The sequence below is a fragment of the Corylus avellana genome, chromosome 2 (genome assembly GCF_965113065.1).
Source record: "Corylus avellana chromosome 2, dhCorAvel1.hap1.2, whole genome shotgun sequence".
NCBI classification, from domain to species: Eukaryota; Viridiplantae; Streptophyta; class Magnoliopsida; order Fagales; family Betulaceae; genus Corylus; species Corylus avellana.
The window spans coordinates 38,519,252-38,540,291 of record NC_142491.1 but is presented as its reverse complement, the minus strand read 5'-3'; the positions used below and the strand labels follow the sequence as shown (position 1 = coordinate 38,540,291).

The 21,040-nt window shown below is 34.9% G+C and overlaps 2 protein-coding genes across 2 annotated transcripts; both read right to left on the bottom strand.

Annotated features, from left to right (window-relative positions):
• Nucleotides 1-8,478: 8,478 nt before the first annotated feature.
• Nucleotides 8,479-13,560, bottom strand: LOC132166863 (signal peptidase complex subunit 3B-like). Its single transcript, XM_088513319.1, has 5 exons — nt 13,280-13,560; nt 12,337-12,399; nt 11,019-11,072; nt 9,138-9,224; nt 8,479-8,854 (listed from the first exon to the last, which is right to left on the bottom strand). Exons 1-5 carry the CDS (start codon nt 13,451-13,453, stop codon nt 8,729-8,731), a joined length of 504 nt encoding a protein of 167 aa, XP_088369445.1. The 5' UTR covers nt 13,454-13,560; the 3' UTR covers nt 8,479-8,728.
• A 1,224-nt stretch (nt 13,561-14,784) lies between these two features.
• On the bottom strand, nt 14,785-16,611 carry NIP7;1 (NOD26-like intrinsic protein 7;1). The gene is made up of 5 exons (XM_059591390.2): nt 16,420-16,611; nt 15,570-15,794; nt 15,185-15,379; nt 15,046-15,107; nt 14,785-14,953 (listed from the first exon to the last, which is right to left on the bottom strand). Exons 1-5 carry the CDS (start codon nt 16,609-16,611, stop codon nt 14,785-14,787), a joined length of 843 nt encoding a protein of 280 aa, XP_059447373.1.
• Between the last annotated feature and the right edge of the window lie 4,429 nt (nt 16,612-21,040).

Below are 21,040 nucleotides of genomic sequence, written 5' to 3'. Positions count from 1 at the left end.
CAAAACAATTTTTTTTATTTATTTTTATACAAAACATTCTTACTTTTTTCTCTCATATCAATCAAATCTACTACAATATAGTACCATTCCACTCCCTTTTTCCATTCCAATATTGCCAAACACAATGGTGTTTTTGATTTTTGGGCTTAAAAGATTTTTTTTTTTTACTATTTATTTTTTTTACTGTGAAGTTTGTATTTGATTTCTGTTTCTTGTTTTTGTTGCTAATTTCTTTGGTTTACTTTAAAAAAAAAAAAAAAAAAAAAAAAAAAAAAAAAAAAAAGAAAAAAAGGTCAGGATCTGAGGGAGTTGGTGATGGGAACATAGAAGAAATTGATGGGATGTGTCCACCAAGAAGAATGAAATTTTGGTTTCTCTATTTTTTTTTCTCTAATTCGTTTGAAATTGTTTTAGTTGTGTGTCTGGTTCAGTGGATATGGAAAAGAGTTGCTTGTCCAAGTGGTATAAGATTAGAATCCGGGATTGAGAATTTTCGTGTATGATTAGTGTAAATTATCTTTAATTTTTTTAATGATTTGTTGGGATTAAGTCAGATTATATATAGTTTAACTGGATTTAAATCACGAGCGCTTTGGCCGGTTCTCACCGATTAGGTTATTTTTGTCATTAATTTTCTACGAACAGATGTTACTATGATCACGTGCCAGGTAGAGTAACTTCTCTAGTTATTTTCTAATGTATTTTTGCTCGGAATAAAGAAAAGAAAAAAGAAATGAAAAAAAGTGGCATAAGATTAAGATCAAGTCATCATCATCTAAAAATGGTCTATTTCTTTACTCACTTTTAATAAAAGTAAGAAATGGCGTGCAATTATTCCACAAGTTCAGATTCCGTACCCAGGGAGGGTGATGGGAATGCCCATGGTTTTGCCAGTGGCCCATGGTTTCAAAAGGATCTGGACTTTTCCATATCAGGATGACCAGTCTCAGGCAGTTGATCGTGACCGTCGGCTTGATAAAAATAAATAAAAATGTGTGGAAAAGAGTGATAAATCTGCAACCTCTATTTATGGTTTATTCCAAGTTTTCAGCCCAACAAGTATAAGAAATGAAACAGAAACAATTAAACATTTTTTTTTTCTATTCAAATGAGGAAAATGTTACAAAGGATGACATTTTTTACTTTTGATCCGAATGGAAAAGAAAATTAGAGATGAATTGAATATATTTTCAAACATAATGTTGAAAGCGGTATATTTAGCTAAAGTGCTAAACCATATGCTTTAAAGAACTTCTAAAAACCACAAAACATCTTATTATATTATCTGTTTGAAAATAACTTCTATAGGGTCTTGGCACAAACCAAGGCCTTTGTGCCCTCAAATAAGAAGGCGACACATTAGCGTGAAACACTCTAACAAAAATATGGCATTCCACCTAATCTTTTTTCTAGAATACCTAAAACAAAACACCTTATAAAATAACATTTTCATATTTTTCTCCAAAACGACCCCAACCACTAATCTGCCGCCGGAGACGATGCCAGCCGAGTAAGAACCAAGCTCCTCCTCCCTTTCTCTGGCGCCCTTCTCTCTCACCGGCGGCATTAGAGAAAAGTTTTTTTCCTCTGCTGCCGGGCAACAGAGAAAATTTTCTCTGTTCTCTGTTGCCCGGCAGTAGAAAAAAAATTTGCAGAGAAATTTTTTTTTCTTTACTGCCGCCGATGAGAGAGAGGGGCGCCGGAGAGAGGGAGGAGGAGCTTGGTTCTTACCCGGCCGACATCGTCTCCACACCGTCTCCGGCAGCAAGTTGGTGGCTGGAATGGTTTTGGAGAAAAATATGAAAAATGTTATTCTAGAAGGTATTTTGTTTTGGGTATTCTACAAAAAGATTAGGTAGAACACCATATTTTTGTTATAGTATTCCATACTGATGTGTCACCTTCTTATTGGAGGGCACAAAGGCCTTGGTTTGTGCCAAGACCTTATAAAAGTTATTCTCTATTTGTAAACATGTTTTCACATATGCTTTAATTTGCATATGCATATGCAAAAACATGGAAAGAGACAGTATTAAAATCAAGATAAGATTTTGTAGATTTAATAGTGTAAGTGTTGCCACGTTAGTTAAAATTTTGGGTTAATAACTTTTTTAGTATCTGGGTTTACAATTTTTTATTTTTCTCCTTAGGTTTCCAAAACAATAAAAAATGGTACCTAATTTATGGGAAAAAACAAAATCGATACCTCCGTTAGTTTTCGTCAGTCCCAATTAACAGAATTTTACATCATCTTCATTAATATTGCGACACATGTCCACTATTAAGTTTTTATTTATTTATTTATTTATTTTATTTATTTTTATTATTATTTTTTAAAAAAGGTAACTCTAATTACGTGTAAATCCACGACAGCAAAAACATTAAACAAAAAGGAAAAAAAATTGAAGTGTTCCCCCTTTCTCCCATTTTTCCTGTTCGTCCACCTAGGGTTTAGAATAGCCCTATTTTTTCAATTTTTTTGCAATTGCGATTGTTGGATTTTCGTGTCGGTTTGGATTTGGCTTTCGATTGGAAGTATTCTCGGTTTTGTATGGATTTAGGTGTGGACTGGTAGTATTAGTCTGCTAGTATTGGATTTGTCTGTCTGGATTTTGGGTTGGAGTTGGTGGAGTATCATGGGTGTAGTGGGTCGATTTCAGGAAGGAAATCGACTTTGTGGCGTGATCTAACCTGATTTGAGCACGTTAGCAGAGACCTTGTATGCGGGAGGAGTAAAATGAGACTACCTCAGAAAAAACTAACGAGGTATCAGACAATGTGGAACTAGGGACATATGTTGTCCTTACAACTCATTTACGTGGTGATGACATGAAATTTTGTTAATTGGGACTAATGAAAACTAACAAGGTATCAATTTTGTCTTTTTTCATAGGTAATATACCATGTCTGACTATTTTGGAAACCTAGGGAGAAAAATAAAAAACTGTAAACCCAGGTACTAAAAAAGTTATTAACCCTAAAATTTTTAATTAACATAACATCATTAATACTATTACAAAAGAAATTAATTTGAAATGAAGAGGATCTTATATCCTAGAATTTGCCATAATTAATGTTAAAATAAGTACAACTATAAATGGGACAAGAAAAAAGAAAAATCCCATTAAAAATTGAAAATCCCAAATAGATATTTATGGACTAAAAGTAATATTCACTTGCTATATCATCCGAGTCGTTGAAATTGTCACACTGTATAACATTAATAGCGTCAAACTTGTGTTCCCAAGAGGTAGTTTAATCGGTTGGGACCACACCTAATGAAGCGAAGGTCACTAGTTTGAATCCTCCTCCCCTCTCTTGTGCGGACATGTAAAAAAAAAAAAAAAAAAATAGCGTCAAACTTGTTAGAATATACGGAAAATATTATATATGTAGGTGTCTAATATCGAATTACTCGTAAAATTTTCTGTGCTTTTTCCTCTATATTGCTTTCACTTATTTCTACATTATCATTATTTTAACTATATATTTTTCGTATATTATAACAAAACTATCAAAAAATTTGTCATTTTTCAGATTATATATATATATATATATATATATATATATATAAGGAAGCGCTTTTTTTTTTTTTTTTTTTGGACCAAATTAGAAGGGATTCTTAAGAAAATAAGAAAAAAATGCCTCATAATCTCTACTTAAATCCGTCCATAATTATATTACAAATTAATAAAATTGAGATATATCACCATTGGTTAATTTTCATTTTTTTTTTTTTTGGGTAATTACATTTCCTCCCATCAACTACAACGCATTGTCACTTTGTTCCTATGAACTAACAACCCTACTGCTTGACCCTATCAAACTACCATTTTATGCCAAAAACCCCTATTCCGTCAGTCAAATGTGTTAACTTAGACGGTCAACCCGTCACGTGAGCCCCACATGCCATCTTGAAATGACAATGCGTTGTAATTGAATGAGGTAAAGTGACAATGCGTTGTAGTTTATGGGAGAACATGTGGGATAAAAAATTTCAAGATGACATGTGGGGCGCACGTGATGGGTTGATCGTCTGAGTTAACACCTTTGACTAACGGAATGAGGGTTTTTGGCACAAAATGGTAGTTTGATAAGGTCGAAAAATAGGGTTGTCAGTTTATGGGGACAAAGTAACAATGCGTTATAGTTGATGGAGGATAATTATTATTATTATTATTTTTAATTAAAGTGCAGAAGAATAACACATTCTAGCTGGATTGTGAATCCACATATTATTAACCGTACAAACAGGATGATTACTTACTTTAGAGGCACGAATATTTTTCATTGGAAAAGACTTAAAAACAACAAAGAAAACAAAAAAGAAAAAAGAATAAAATACTTCACTTCATATATATCAATATTGAATTAGAAAAAAAAAAAAAAAAAAAAATATATATATATATATATATATATATATATATATATATATATATATATATCAATATTGCAGACCCTATTTGTCGATCTATTGTCACCTACATAAAGGAAAGAATAATTACTATTTTTTTTTTTAAAAAAATTTATTTTCTGTAATTAATCATTACTTATACAAGAGAAAACAGTGGTACATCAGTATCTGGACAGAACCGCGGGGGTAGGTAGCGGGTTCATTTCAGCATACGTCCTCGTTCGTTTTTAGAGGTTCTTCGGTTGACAAAATCAAAGAGACAATAGTTTTTTTTTTTTTTTTTTTTGGTGATTGCAATCATGGATTGAGATATAATGACTTTCTGAATTTAAATGTGTTTTTAATTTTTTTTTAATTTTTTTTTTAAATAGATAAAATTTCCCAATAATACACTGAATTGACCTTTTTATATATTTTTTTAAAATATTATTAAGTTAGAGTGTCACCTTTTATTTGGAGTGGCACTGTAACTTATGTCAGAGAATATCCTTTTTTGTATTGAAAGGAAATATATTAAAATGATACCGTAACTTACTTACATTTTATAGGATTTATTGTAATTTAGTATGGTTGGTTTGATTGCTAGATTTATTTATCTAAATTCCCTTATAAATAGGAGTATTCTGTATTGTAAAATAATTTAACAATAAAAGTAAAATATAGCATTTTGAGCTTTATCATGTAAACGTAGATCGTAAACTGAATCACATAATTCCAAAACCAAATTACTCACCAAGATTGGATTTAATGATATGTTTAACCCAGCAACATCCTACAACCAACTATTCCCCTAAAAAGAGAAAAATAAAAAATAAAAAATATACATGTATACTTAGCTCCAGCGAATTTCTTGGTTACCGTTGTTAAACAACACCCACTGCCATGACATTGTTTATGTTTGGTGAGGAAAAAAAATGAGTGTAATAATTAGTATAGAAAAGTAAAAAGTAAAAAAAATTCGTTTTGTAGTAATTTTTTTTAGGAGAAAATATAGTTTATCGCCTTGAAGTTTCAGGAGTTTTTCAATTTTAACTCAAAAGTTCAAAAATTGGCAATCTCCCCCCTGACGTTTCAAAAATTGGTAATTTAAAATTCCCGTTTAATTTTTCCGTCTAAATGGATGGAAATCTATGAAATTACATCATTACCCTTAGGTTTTTTTTTTTTTTTTTTTAAAATTTATATTCAATTTAACGGAAATTAGTAATGGAATGTTTAAATTGCCAATTTTTGAAACTTCAGGGGGGTAGATTGCTAATTTTTGAACTTTGGGGTTAAAATTGAAAAACTCCTGAAACTTCAGAGGAGTAAACTGCATTTTTCCATTTTTTTTATTTAAATAATAATAAAAAATAAATGATGTGATATATAAGTGAGATTGTTTTAATGTTAATATTTTTTTAGGAATGAAGTGAATAGTGTTTAAGAAGGGAGTGTTATAGAGTGTTGTTTAACAAACAACCCCTTAGAGTTCACGAAAATGATGCGTCAGTATTGAGTGTTAGCAAACACCACTGTTGAGCTTCGATGGATTCAATCATTTCTTAAGGAATTGGGTATTTTCGTCACCATTTCACCTGCCTTATGGTGACAAGAATTTCGGTGCTACCTACCTCACAATCAATCCTATGTTTTATTCAGGTGCAAGACATATTGAAATTGATTTTCATTTCGCGACTCTTCGAAGAATCTGTTAGTACTATAATTCATGTTCAAGATTGCAACAGAAATTCAAATTACAAATGTGTGGCTAAAGATACGAGGATGATCAAGATAAAGAAAGTGTGTTGTTTCTTGCAGATGTTATCTTTGTAATAAAATCCAACACTCATTGTACAACAGCTGTAATAAAGTTCAAGAGAAAGTTCAACAGTTTGATGAAACAAACAGCTTTTAACATGAAGTGAGTGTTGAGTGTTTAATCTGCTCATGTGGGATTCCAAGGTAGCTATCTATAATGACATGACACACTTGTCATGTTAGTGATAATTGAAGGGGATTAAAGCATCAAAATTTGCATTTGAAAGGACTAGAAATTAAATTAAATAAAAGAAAATATATGTGATTCTCCTACACAGAACAAAAGAAGTGGACTGACTGGTAGTTGGTACTCTGTGGGGACAAAGAGGCAATATTAATTGCTCAATGAAGATGCCGGAATCGACTTGGATTTGACGAAGCAGAACGATTCCACCAAAGATTTAAAGAAAAGCCTAAAAGAGTATCTATAAGCAAGCACAACCACTACCACCAACGATAGAGACCCATGCAAAATCCTTTTGTTAAGGCAAAGTGAGAGCCACATTTTCTTCCTTCTTCCTTTGACCTTGGGCCACCCTCCAATGGGAAACAACATCGGAGATGGCCATTTGGTAGAGAATTTGACACACCCAATTGGGTTTTTTTTTTTTTTTTTTTTCACAAAAAAAATACTATTGGGGCCGCTGTAAACATCAGTACACGACATACCAACATGAAATATTGATTAAATTGAATGAGTAACAATCATGGCAGCATGTATAAGAAATAAAACCAGTGTTTTTGTTTCGTGATCACTACACTTTTCCTTTTATTAATCAGATGTTAGATATAGAAAAATAAGAAGAAGGTAAAGAAGTCAAGTGAAGGGGGACGAAATTAGGCTACTTAGGTAGACCCAAGATGTGTGGAAGAGAATGGATATTGGGTTGCCCCCACTTGTCTTATGGCGTTTGGAATTGGAGCTATCTTCCAATTTCTGCCTCTTTGTTTGGTGATGAAACCCATATATGTACAGTTTTCAATACACAATCGTTCACTCTTTCAATGTGTTAAAATATTGTCATTGAGAGCTAAGTTTATGACAGGCAAAATAAAAAATTGGTCACTTTCAAAATATATTATAAAGGAGCATGCTTCTTTTATTCCATAACTTGTGAAATAATTAAAGAATATATGGGTGTTGACTTTGTAAGAGGAAGATTTTTTGCTTAATTATGAATTTTTATGGGTGCTGGAAAATATGGGAAGGAGATTCTTATCCAAAAGAGAAAGGAAATATGAGAAAGAGAAAGAGATTACTTGAAATGGGAAACCCGATTAGTCATTTTCCCTGACGTGGGTATCATGGATATCATACTCAGAATCTTGTGTTAAATTCAATTGGATGCTTGATTGGCAAGTCTTGTGCTAAATTCAATTGGATGCTTGATTGGGACTTGCCATTTACTTGATTCGAGTATAGTTTTGGGGAGTTGAACTATCAAGTGGACTATGGTACATGGTAGATTCTCCAGCTCATGGAAATTTAGGGGATAAGAGTTGTTTGTCAAATTGGTAACATTAGGTCTCAATCAATTTAATAAATTCATCATTCACCAACTTAATGTATAAAGCCAATGATCATTTTGTTGAACGATTATATTAGAATCCAAGACTCCCAAACATTTAATCAAGAAAATAAAAACATCCAAGAATTTTTTCAACTTCAATGATGAATTTAAGAATCCTTTTCATCATGATTCTTTTTTTTTTTCCTAGTCTTTTCATCATGATTCTTATTGCTTATAAACTAAATTTTCCGAAATTGCGACTTTATTATTGAGGGGCCATTCGCAGATGACAATTTCCACATCAGCATTAAAGAATAGTACGAGATAAAAAAAAAAGAGATATGCTATAGTGCAATAAAAAGATTATTTTTGGCCCATAAAAGTCTTAAGTGGCAAGAGGCTACAGTCCATCCGTGGGTGAGGCCACAGCAACTACGGATAGGGCCTATAGCCTCTTGCCACCTAGGACTTTTATGAGCTAAAAATGATCTTTTTATTGCACTATAGCAATTTTCTAAAAAAAAAAAGAAAAGGGTTTTAACATTACTCATTTGAAATTATGCACATTAAACCGCTAGGCCTGCTGCTGTGACTGAAAAGAAAAGCCCGGCCTTTCGTTCTTGGCAGAAACAAAAGCCCAGCCTCGTTTTCACACCCATATGAGTCCACGACTATTTTCGTCTGAAAATTGGTCACAGCAATTGAAAGACAGTTGGCCATCCATGAAGGACGGACTCTTTGGCAAATGCCATCTCCACCAAAAAAATCATGAGTTACTTATTTAGAAAATACATCAATTACACTCGGATAATAGACCGTTAGATAGTAGCAGCCTTTCAATGTTGACCGAACTACTTGATTATCCGAACAAGGAAACAAAGTCCCTCATAAAATTTTTTCACTGATTTTGCACATTCTCCCTTCTTCATCTTCAAGTTAAGCCAACCTCAATCATCCTCATGCAACAAGATTATTGTTTACATCAAAATTCGACATCGACACCTTATCTATATTCCTCCGGCAGACGGTATCCCGTCATAACTATTTTGTCCGCAAACATCTTACCAGTTTTGGGCATGACATGCCAGTGCAAAGTCAAGTTAAACTCTTTACCCCGTAGATTGCTTCCCTGAAAGTAATTGAATGAAGAAGGCAAATCGCCCATCATGCTCAGTAAGATCTAGGGCTAGATTTTCTATGTTAATAACATATACAAGAATGGACTATATTACAATCAATATCATGCATGGATATAAGTCCCATTGCAGTGTTACTATGAAATCAGAAATGGGTATTCGACATGGATTCAAGGAATCGAAGTGTGCTTATTACGCAGGCCAGTTTTGGTCTATACGCGTAAAGCAGTGAAAAAACAGGAAAAGAGGCAGACATAATTCAGAGAGAAGGCTTACCTGATCAGCAAAGCGGTACTTGTTCGTGGTATGAATCCAAAACTTGGCATGCTCTTGAGATGGTATAATACCATCCCAAAGGGAAACCTGTTCCATAGCAAGAATCCATCCAATCCATCAAATTTATGCCGGAGGGACTCATTAAGACAATTGTCAACAAAGCATACACAAGAAATTATCTTAAAGAATGATATACATCCAGTCCTATATTATATATTTGTGGAGGGATATGAACCATTTTGGCTGTTAAGGACTCCATGCTAAAGTCATTGAGTTGTAAGCCCAACTTACTTGTACAGTTAAGATTCATTAAGTGGAATAATGTTTAGATTTTGACATGAAAAGGAGCCCATGGCAGGGTGAGCCACCACTTGAATGGTGTCCCTGGAATGTCTCGACGGGGTCTGAAATTCAGAGATTTCTGTGGAATTGTGAAAAGAAACCTATGAAAGGTGAGCAGTTGAAGCAAGATAATACTGTGAGCACGATCCACTGGTGGAGGTTTTGAGGGGGTTGGGCAGAAAGGAGGGATAATTTGGATTCTTGTCTGTCAATACCATCTCTCATCAATATTAAGGTTTCAAACTCTCTCTGATAGATGGAGTCTGGGGTTCTCCAGCTCCAGTGGAACTTTCCTCAGGTCCTACACCCATGAATTAATATATAGCCACAGATCATTTGTTCAAGAGGAAGTGTAACACTTATACAGGATGTGCCACAAGCATATAGATGAAAAATCAGTAGGTCAGTTGTCCTTCGATGTGAGGCATCCAATTTTAATGGAGAACTCTAAGAAACTTGAAAGTCAGTAGTTACATTAACATCAGCTGATGCATAGTTGGCAAAAACATAGCAAAAGTGATGGATAGAGAAAGTACTACCCTACATAAGACTGCTCACTGTCTCCTATCAAAACCCAATTTTGCTAGATGTTAAGAATACCAAGTACACAAATTTTATCCAAACCAAACAATTATGAGGCAATAAAGATTTCAAAGAGTATAGTAAAAAACTTGATTCACAAATATCTACTCTAGAATTGTCTTGGATCAAATTATCCAGGGAGACATATGCTCAGCATCCTTACAATAACCGAAGTATAGAATATAAAAATAGCACCATTGTAGCTTCATGCATCCAATGGCAGAGCTAGGATTACTAGTGAGTGGGGACAAAATACAAAATTTTTTACAATATATGCTTAAAAAAAATAATTAGATAATCTCTTGACCATCCCATCAAATAAGTGGAAGATTCATTAAACTATGAACTGCCATAATGTGGTGTGGTTCCAATGCCAATAAAAAGTAACTCATCCAATGGTATTTACATCCAAAAAACTGCCAAATAAAATGCATCCCAAGCCAGATCATCACAAGTACTGCCTCGTCCCAGAACAAAATAGTTGTTTTTTAATATCATTTTCAAAACAAGTAAATACACCATAATTTTCTTAATGAGTTTAAGCATTGGATAAAATACACCAACACCCTCTCTGGTTCAATATTATTCTCTTGACACCTTTGGCATCTCCAATTTTTTTAATAACACCCCCCTCTAGCATCCAGTTGTTCTAATCAACCACTTCCATCCACTTTCCACTGACATCATTTAACGAAAATTAGTTACATGAGATGCATGTGACTCATATAACTAGTAACATATTTTAACTCCTGCTCCTCTGGTACCCAACTGTTCCCATGTGATTGACTTTTGTTAATAATTTCAACGGAAAATGGATAAAAGTTGCTGATTTTTTTTTGACGATATAAAAGTTGCTAATTAGAACAAAACCAACCCCATGTTTTTTTTTTTTAAAAAATTCAGTGGGGCCAATTATGTGGCTCCAGCCCTGCATGCATCATAATGCACTAAGCATACCTGATTCAGAGAATTCTTTGGGGTTTCATACTCAGCTGATAGGAAGACAAATGCCTGCAGTGTTGAAGTAACAGTGAGATGAAATGCAAATTGCAACCATGATTCAACTCACTAGACAAATAGTAATATGGAGAAAAAGACAGCTTGCAGCCACAGAAACTTTTGAGTAGAAATGGAGCCATGTGATAGCTCGTTTAATCAACAGGTATAGGGTGCTCAATGGATCTATACTTGATGGGGTGCATTTGGAGAGAACGCGATGCTCAAAATTTTGAAGATTGTGAGAGAACGGTGATAAGAGTTAAAGGCTATGTTGTTTAAAATTCTTTTGAGTAGATGGTTGCTCTCAACTGTTCTTGCTTTTCTAATTTTTTAGAATCTCTAAATGTGCGTTCTTTTTCTTCTCCTTAATTAGGTGTCTCTCTTATATACTTTATGTGCATTTGGGTTACGCTCCCTTTGCACGTTCTAGTAAAATTGAATTACTTACCAAAAAAAAAGTTATTCAAAGCTTTACCCTTATCCAAAGCCTAGAAAATCAACAGCATTCATAGGGGATCTTAAATAAATACAATGCTTACCGTATTTCATAACTAAAAAGCATAAATAATTAACAGTTAAGAAAGAAAGAGGATGAGTAGTTCATATTTTATGAGTTTTGATAGTCTAAACTTTACCAAAAACAACGAAAAATTTACAATTAAACTAACATAAAGGTTTTTATTCATCATTATAGAAAAATCATATATTTTTTATTTACGAATTATAATATATTTACCATGTAGAAAGTCTTGTAGGATAATGCTGTAACACCCCAATCTCATATTGGGAAGATAAGAAGTAGGCCACATATGGTTGGTAGTTTATAAAGATAGTCATGAGTGCTAAGTCCCACATTACTTAGTTATTAGGAGAAACTGGACTTTGTAATGAATTCTAAGGAAGCTCCAAATTGGCTAGTCATTTTGGGGTGATAGCATAGATGTGGCTAGTGCTTTTCGCTAGGTCGTTACAAATGCAGAATATTATAATGACTATTCAAAATATCTTCTTCCACAAAGCCAGTGATATTATTTTGGAACGTCCAAAATGAGCCATTCAAAATTGATTTGCTGTCATTCTTCTATTGAGTTACCTATATATACCTATAGGTAAAGAGCTTGGATGAAAAAAAGGCAATTTCAACGATACTTAATGATAACAAAGGAGATCCTAGAATTGAAGCTCCCGGTAAATAACTAATCTACAATGTCCAGTTGAAAGGCTAATAGTAGACAAAACAAAACTGGAAAGCATACGGAATGGTTAATTGATAAACCTGTTTCGTGTTCCATGTGAACATCGACTGCAAATTTGCTGAGATATTCAATGTCAAGCTGACCTGTATCAAACCAAAGATGATAAGAGTTCATCAGAAAGGTTATTCATACAAAAAAACAAATAGTTCTTCAGAAATGTTCCCAATATACATATACATGCATACCCAACAATATATATATATATAGAGAGAGAGAGAGAGAGAGAGAGAGAGAGAGAGATGGGTATACGCATATATAAAAATTAAAATATAATAACACAATAGATAAATCATTACCAGAACCAACATAGAATTATCAGAAATAGCTAACAACCACACTCAGCTTCAAAATGGTAAATTTAGGCTCTGTTTGGTTTTGCATTTTTAAAACGTGCGATTTAAAAAATATAGATTTCAAAATGCAGTTAAACTTTTGATAAAATCGGAGTTTAACCTTTAAAATTACTATTTGGCCTTTAAAATCGTGCATGTTTAAGAACACATCTCATTATCTGAGATTTGAAAACGAAAATTTTTCTATGTTTTTAAACTGTCATTTTTTAAAAATAAGCACTTCAAACAAGACACTTTCTGCAATTTTGTTTAAAAATGCAATTTTAGCATGCAAAATTGAAGGGCCGAACACTCTTAACGCGAAAAATATCATTTTGTTTCCATAAAGAATAAAATTATTACATACTATTTAACAATTTCAACGCAGAATTTTCTTGGCCTTACAATTCAACAATTCCTTCGTTTCTACCAAAACATGATCATGGTCGTACCAATACCAATCACTATATACAATATAATCCAAATTATACCATAGCACTTTGAAAATTTACGGCATGTATAGTACTCAATTGTTAATCTCTGTACAATCTAAAGCCTGTCTCATATACTTGCATTATAGAGTCCAAAATCTGAATATTTAACGAAAGAAAGAAAAAGAAAAAAGTGGTACCTCGTCGTTTCCATCACGTTGCCTCTGAAACCAGTTGATGTTTAGCACGTGGACATGGGCGGAGGGAGAGGGAACATTGAGGTTGTCGGAGAGAGAGGCCATGGCGCACATCAGGGCCAGCACAGTGACCCCCAACGTTAGCAGAGCGTTCGCTCTGTACCCAAACGTGTGCATTTTTGTTCTTTCTAACCCTATTCACAAAACACCAATCTCTGTCTGCGTTTGTGTGTGATTTTGTCGGAGAATTGGATCTTCTCCGGCGAATCAAAGAGAGTGTTTGGCAGTGGGGATCTAAGTTAACAATGGTGGAACTGGGACTATAGGTAAACAGTGTGGGCCATTACGGATTAGGCCCAGCCCATCTGACAACGATTTTGCTGCATGGGCGAACAGTGAACGCGTCGAGCCCAATAGCATATTGCTTCCAGATTACGAGTCTTTTTCGTATGGCACCCACGGGCAACGGGTAAAGCCACCAGGCAATGGTTAAATAAATACTGGATCCTTTCTGGGTATTTTTGTTTCATTCAAAAGTGAAAAGACAAAAATACCACTCAAATATAATTAATTGGATATAATGAACCAAAGAAAATCCTGTTTCGAACTTCAGGAGGCTGGCCTGCGATTTTTAAATAAAATTATTGAAGTATATTGTTGTAGGAGTGCGTTTCTAAAAAATTGCGGTTTACTCGCTTAGAAAAATTTGTATTTGTTAATCACAGAAAAATGATTACGTTTTAAAAAATGCAAGATTTAAAAGGCTAAATTGCGATTTTATCAAAAGCTTAAGAATGTGTTTAGTTTTGCGATTTAAAAATAATGATTTAAATATTTGAGATTTGAAAACATAGTTAAGTGTAAGGTAAAATCATAATTTAGCTTTTAAAATCGAAGTTTAACCTTTAAAATCATGCGTATTTAAAAATGCACCTCTTTGGTTGCGATTTGAAAACATATGTTTTTTTTCGTTTTCAAATTGCAAATCTTAAAAAACGTACTCCCAAACGATATATTTTCTGGGATTTGGTTTATAATCACACTTTTGGTCTATGAAATCGCAATGTCAAACGCACTCTAATTTGTGTTTTCTAAATTTTAATTTTCAAATCACACGTTTTAAAACCAAAAATTCGAAAGTCTGGAAATTAAATTCCACTAAACTAATCAATAAAATTATAGTTGTGCTTTTTCCCTGAGAGTTCGAGCACAGAAATATTCTGGTCCTTATTTGCTTAAGTTCGTTGTATTAATTACATTATTTTGAGCTTATTAATTTGCTTATTTTTCTACCAAAGAGCAGTAACGCATGTTGCACATTTTCGCTGAAGAAGCTGATCAAAACAAATAAGAAAAAGAATAATTCAAAGTGTTCGATCTGGCAACTGACTGATCCGCTGCTTTCTGCATAAATTTGGTTACTAGCATCCATAAAACAAGTCTACTCAAATACATTTTTCTTGTGCACTGCAGGCTTCAACCAACTACATTGAAATTAGGAAGTGGAATTACATGGGCGGGCGGGGTTGTTGAAGACGAAGAATTCGAAAGAGAAGAGCACCTGCCACGGCTCCAATGGTTGGGGCTGTCATATATATCCATATGTCATTGAATTTCCCTGAAATTATTGCAGGCCCCAATGATCTTGCAGGATTCATTGATCCTCCTGAAACAGGCCTACAATGCAAACCCACAAAAATTTATACATGAAAATTAACTAGCTAATAAATTCTTAGCAATTACTGACATGTAAGGAGTTTTTTACCTACCCTGTGATTAACACAGCTAGTGAAATGGCTATGCCAACAACGAAGCCAGACAAATGGCCTACCTACAAAATATTTCAAATATATCATGTGGATATCGTGACGTACTGAAGCAGATTATAAGGTAATCAAAAATCCTTACAGTTTGATGTTGGTAGGTCACTGAAGCAGCTAGAAACATGATGATAAATGTCGCAATAAGCTCCACCCAGAAGGCGGAGCTGCAGCCTCGGAGCGGCCGGGTGGTCATAATTTCTGATTTGACGTTGTACACAGACTGTCCAATACATGTTGCCAACACAGAACCCAACATTTGTGCCAATATGTAAAGCGGAACCTATTACACATGCAGTTAATTTATCATTTCTTATTAGCTTAAATACCATGAAAGGCGAGATTTGAAAAAATTGATAACACATGCAGTTAATTTATCATTTCTTATTAGCTTAAATACCATGAAAGGCGAGATTTGAAAAAATTGATATATATATATATATATATATATATATATATATATATATATATACCTTGGACCATGGAAAATGACCAAAGGTTGCAAAAGCTATTGTGACAGCAGGATTAACGTGCGCACAAGAGATATGGCCTATGGAGAAAATGACAACAACCACTGTCAATCCTGCGGTGGCTGCATACTCCAGAAGACCCACTTCGCCTTTACTCAGCTGGGTGCATGCTATGATCCCGCACACAGAAAACATCAAAATGAAAGTCCCGACCAGTTCTGCTAAAACCTGCATATGTAAAATATCCGACACTCACATGCATGATTACTAAAATGTCATTGTCATGAAGGAGTCAGTAAATGTTCGAAAGTTTCTAGATAATTTTAAAGCTTCTAAACTTTGATTGTTTGATTAGCATATTGAGAGTCTCGATTATTTACTTGAATTTTAAAACTGCAACCAATTTAAAGCATTTCATTCTAGCAACTCTCAATTCCTTGGACTACATATACCCAACATCTTGTCAGTCCATACCATGACAATCTAAAAGTTCATGGAACAACATGTGATTGAATTCCTAGGTGGTTCTCTGGCCATCACCCCAGACGGTGTCTCCTCCCAGTGGTAGATACAAAGGGGGCGGGTGCCCTTCCAAAAATATTTGAATTTTTTTTTAGTTTAATTGACCCTAGCCCTTACTTCTTATTCTCCCGCCCCTATTCTTCTTCTTTTGCCTCTCCTAATACGAATTCCTAGATACACCACTGTCTCTTCCATTTCTGTACAACTACCAAGGGCCGCTACAACTAGCTAGCTAGCTTCGCTGGCAGCATTAACAATTGTCTTCACTGCCTTCAAAGATCTGCTCATGCAGTAAAATCAAGTGATAATTAAGCTGATTAGTCTGTCTTACCACGCGTCCAAGATTAAGATCCATCGTTCCTCGAGGAAAGCAGCCAAAGGCAGAGTTGTTCAAGACATCAGTCTTTGAGGTGGCATTGGAGCCCATTTCTTGATCTTCTTTGGATAATCGGCCGCTATTTGGTTCGTGGTTTGAAGTGTCATGAGGATGTGGCTGCTGATGATCTTCAAACAAGCTTTTCATGATCAATTATTTCTGCAGCACTCTCGATGGGTACTGGAGTCTTTAATGATTTAGAGAAAGCTAAAGAGGTGCAAAGAAGATGTAGAATAGAAAAAGCTGGGTCTGGTTAATTGCGTGCCGTGGGGATATGGTGCAACTCATTGATCTAACAAGAGGAGGAGGGTTAACTTAAATATAGAAGAGTTGTTTGTTGTTCACACAGTTTTGGCTGATCTTTTGGAGGGTTGAAGTTTGAGAGGTGATTCAAGTTGGTGTTTCTTAACTGTCTTCATTTTACAATTCAACCATCTTTTCCCCAACCCCAACAAATCTTATTTATTTGGTTTAACCTCCCTCTCTTGCTCCCTTCCAATTGTCATAATTCATTTTATATATAAATATGTACACTATTGATTCTTCTTTCTTGCCTATTTATGTAACTTTTTTTAAAAGGAAGGTAGGTCTTAACCATTTCTAATTTTAAGTTTGAACATTGACTTTAAGGTCTATCCCTTATTTTTGTTAAATTATTACTTTATATTACGTGTAGGTACATACATACGTGAGTGAAAGTGTTTACGATATTAATTAATTAAATAATTAAATTTATTATTTTTTAACAATTTAATCTTTTAAAATAACTTATGATTTAACACTACTATTAGTAATTAATTTCATCAGCATTATTTGTCAAAAGAGAACTTGTTAAATTGGTTTGCCTGATCATCTACAGTATCGTTTTCTTTTTGAAATAGCATCCGAGCCACCTAGATGGTTTACAATTCTCCTATCCTTGTGAACTTAAGTTTGACCTTATATATTCTCATATATTTGCCTCCATATATAATGCCCCATTATTTATTTATTGGAAAATTTTCACTTATCCCTAGTTTTGCAATGTCACTATTGAATTATCAAAAGTTGTAATTTGGGTATTCTATTTTTAACCCTTTTTAATTTTATCAATTTGTTGTGATTTTCCGTTAAATCCTAATAGAAGATGCCAAAATATTTTCAAAAGTGAAACTTTGCTGTAGGTCTGGTTTAGGGTTGTTTTTTTTTTTTTTTAATTATTATTTTTTTAATAAAGGGTAAATTTACATAGGTATAAGAGACATTTCACATGTTAACTGTTTGAGTTAATGCAAAACCTTAGTGGTAGGGGTGATACATTGAGGGAGTAAGTTAATTTTCGCTAAAAAAAAACCTCCGAGGACCACTCTTGAACTGCATGCCCTGGACCTGTGCAAGAGCCCCTAGCTTACATGGATCGGGTAAGGCTTGGATTCGTCACGGGTGTAGCTCTAATGAATTGTTTGCACTCAAAAAAAATTTGAACCTTAGATTTGATGGAAATACCACAAAGGCTAAGGTCTTCAGCACGCACTAGCACTAGAGCCAACCCGTTGGGGTTTTCCCACTCAGTATTTTTTTTATTTTTTATTTATATATACATAATACATCTTCCCAACATGCTAAGGTTTAGATGGGAATATTGGTTGAAAATTAAGACACATTTTCTTGTAGTAGGACTTGCGTCCTCTCCTCTCATGCTAAAAAAAAAAAAAAAAACAAAACAAAAAAAAGGAAACCGCCCCACCGCCCCTCAAGCACTAGTATTGTATGGGGGGCTTAAATGAAGGCACACAATAATATGTTTAAAGCTTGTTTGAGATTACATTTGAAAAATAGACCTTTTAAGTCAAAAAGAGTTTTTGGGCAAAAACTTCATTTTTAAGCTTTTGCTAAAAGTACGTTTTGGCCATTTTCATATTTATTAAGTAGTGAACTGGTCTTTAAAGTAAATTGAATCGGTCATTTAATATATGTATTAATACCTTACTTAAAAAACCATAATTAAAATCCCTCCATTTCCTCCATTTAGTGCATTTTGAAGGGTATTGCATTTAATGCACTGTCATTATTAAAATTTTTGGACAACACTACCCTTCAAAATGTACTAAATGGAAGAAATGGAGGGATTTTGAAATGGAGAGGATCCTTTTCCTACAAAAATGTGAGGTTATTTGCCTATCGTCCCAGAGGAGAAGAAACTTTCTTCTAGTTTGCTGTAGGCGGTGAAGGTAAACGTTGTAGTGCTCTTTTGCCCTTAGGGAAGAGTTTCTTCGGTGTCCGATAGAGTTGGAATGGCGGAGGATTTTTCAAAATTGTGGATGAACTTCTCTCTTTCTGAAGAGGAAAGTTTGGAAGTGGAGGTACAGGATCAGGCATTGGATGGGATAGTTGCCCGGGTCAATCTTGTCTGGTGGGAAAGCTTTTGGTGGATTGGATTATCAGCAAAGAGATCATTAAATCCACTTTGATCAAGGGATGGAGGCCAACAGGGACCGTATCTTTCAGAGTGGCGTGGGAAAATCTGTTCTTGCTGGAGTTTGAGCACTTCGGGGACAAAGCAAGGGTGCTGGGAAGAAAGACCGTGGGTGTTCGAAGGGAGTCTTTTTTCAGTAGAGGAATTTGACGGCCTAACCCCACCGACTCAAATGGGGTTTGAAAGGGCTGCGTTCTGAGTCTGGATGTTTAACCTCCCTCTGGCTTGTATGGGTCCGGCAGTCGGGAATCAAATAGGAGCCTCCATGGGAGTCGTAGAAGAAGTGGACATGGATAAGGTTGGAATTGGCTGGGGAGAGTTCTTACGGGTTCGTATCAAACTGGATCTAACCAAACCGCTACCCCGGGGATGTATGCTGAAGTTACAAGGGCAATCTGTGTGGGTGCCATTCCGGTATGAGAGGTTACCTAAATTTTGCTTCCATTGTGGTGTAATTCGCCATGGGAGCACCGGCTGCATGAAAAGGAGTGGGATCCAAACGCATGGGGCAACACCACAATTTGGCCTATGGCTGAGAGTGGATAGAGGCAGGGGAAGATTCGGGGAGACGCCACGATCCGCAGCGACGTATACGTCACACTCAAATGAAGACAGTGGCGGAGAGGAGAAGGAAGATGACCGGAGGGAGGCGAGCTCCGGTGGAGTACTTGACCAGGGAAAGTGTAACCTGCCAGGCCAGGAACGGCATGTTCCTCCTTTTTTGGTAAGACAGAATGGAGATCATGATTTTGTAGCCGAAAATCACGGACACCATAAAAGCTCCACAATACTGCCAAAAGCATCTGCGCATCAACCGGAAACGGAAACAGCAAGTTGTAAGATGGAGGGGAGTAATGAAGTAATAATGGAATATTGTCAAATTTTGGGAGATGGCTCTTTTGATGGAAAGATGGATGCATCTGTGAAGGTAACTTCCGGAAATCTTCCTTCCAAAATTGCGGGGAGTTAATGGGGCAGTAATGGGTGGAGGCCAATTGCACACTTAATGCAAGCAAGGAAAACACAAGATTGGCACTAACTACTAAGAGAAGCACGAAACCTCTAATCTTATGGAATAGTCATTTATCATTCTGATCTTGTTAAATTATTAAAAGTTGTAATTTGGGTATTTTATTTTTAGCCCCTTTTAATTTTATCAATTCGCTGTGATTTTCCGTTAAATCTTAATAGAAGATGCGAAAATAATCAAAATACCTTGTTTTAATATTTTTAAAATTTAAACTTTGCCGTGGTCTAGTTTATTTATTTTTTAACAAATGGTAAATTTATATGTTTATAAATTTCACATGGGTATTAGAGGCATTTCACATGTTAACAGTTTGAGTTTATGCAAAACCTTAACAGCAGGGGTGATACATTGAGGGGGTAAGTGAATTTTCTCTATGAAAAGCCCTCCAAGGATCACTCCTAAAAGGCAAACCCCGGATCCATGCAAAAGCCCCCTACACGGATCGCGTAAGACTTGAATTCGTCTTTGGTGTAGCTCTAATGAATTGTTTGCACTCAAAAAAATTCGAACCTTGGATACGAAGGTCTTCCACACTAGAGCCAGCCCTTGGGGTTTTCCCGCTTAGTATTGTTTATATTTTTTTTTTATTTATATATAGATCTATATCTTCCGATGCAACATGCTAAGGTTTAGATGGGAATATTGGTTGAAAATTAAAACACATTTTCTTGTAGTAGGACTTGCGTCCTCGCTGTTCACGCTACAAAAAAGAAAAAGGAAACCGACCCTAAAGCATTAGTATTTCATGGGGTGCTTAAACGAAGGCACATGATAATATGTTTAGTTAAGTACTCAATATAAGTGGGTGAGTGAGGTGACCACACAAAACAAAAGCAAGTAATAGATGATTTTTTTTTGTTTGGAGAATCTATATATTTTTTTTTTTGACATGTCCACACAAGAGGGGAAGAGGGAATTCGAACTAGTGACCTTCACTTTATAAGGCGTGGTCCCTAGCTGATTGAGCTACTCCTTAAAACGTTTGGAGAATCTAATTAAACCTACGTAAATTAAAAAAATATATAGAATCCATTTATGTGTGAGCGCATTTATGTAAGTTAAAAAAGCAAAAAAGTCTTATACTTAGTTCC

Bases quoted from the DNA above. Each gene is read 5' to 3' on its own strand.
- LOC132166863 (XM_088513319.1), bottom strand. From the start codon at position 13,453: ATGCACACGTTTGGGTACAGAGCGAACGCTCTGCTAACGTTGGGGGTC. The intron at 11,073-12,336 runs GTTTATCAATTA...TCAACACTGCAG, and splicing joins TCACATGGAACACGAAACAG to GCATTTGTCTTCCTATCAGC. The intron at 8,855-9,137 runs GTAAGCCTTCTC...AATTACTTTCAG, and splicing joins AGTACCGCTTTGCTGATCAG to GGAAGCAATCTACGGGGTAA.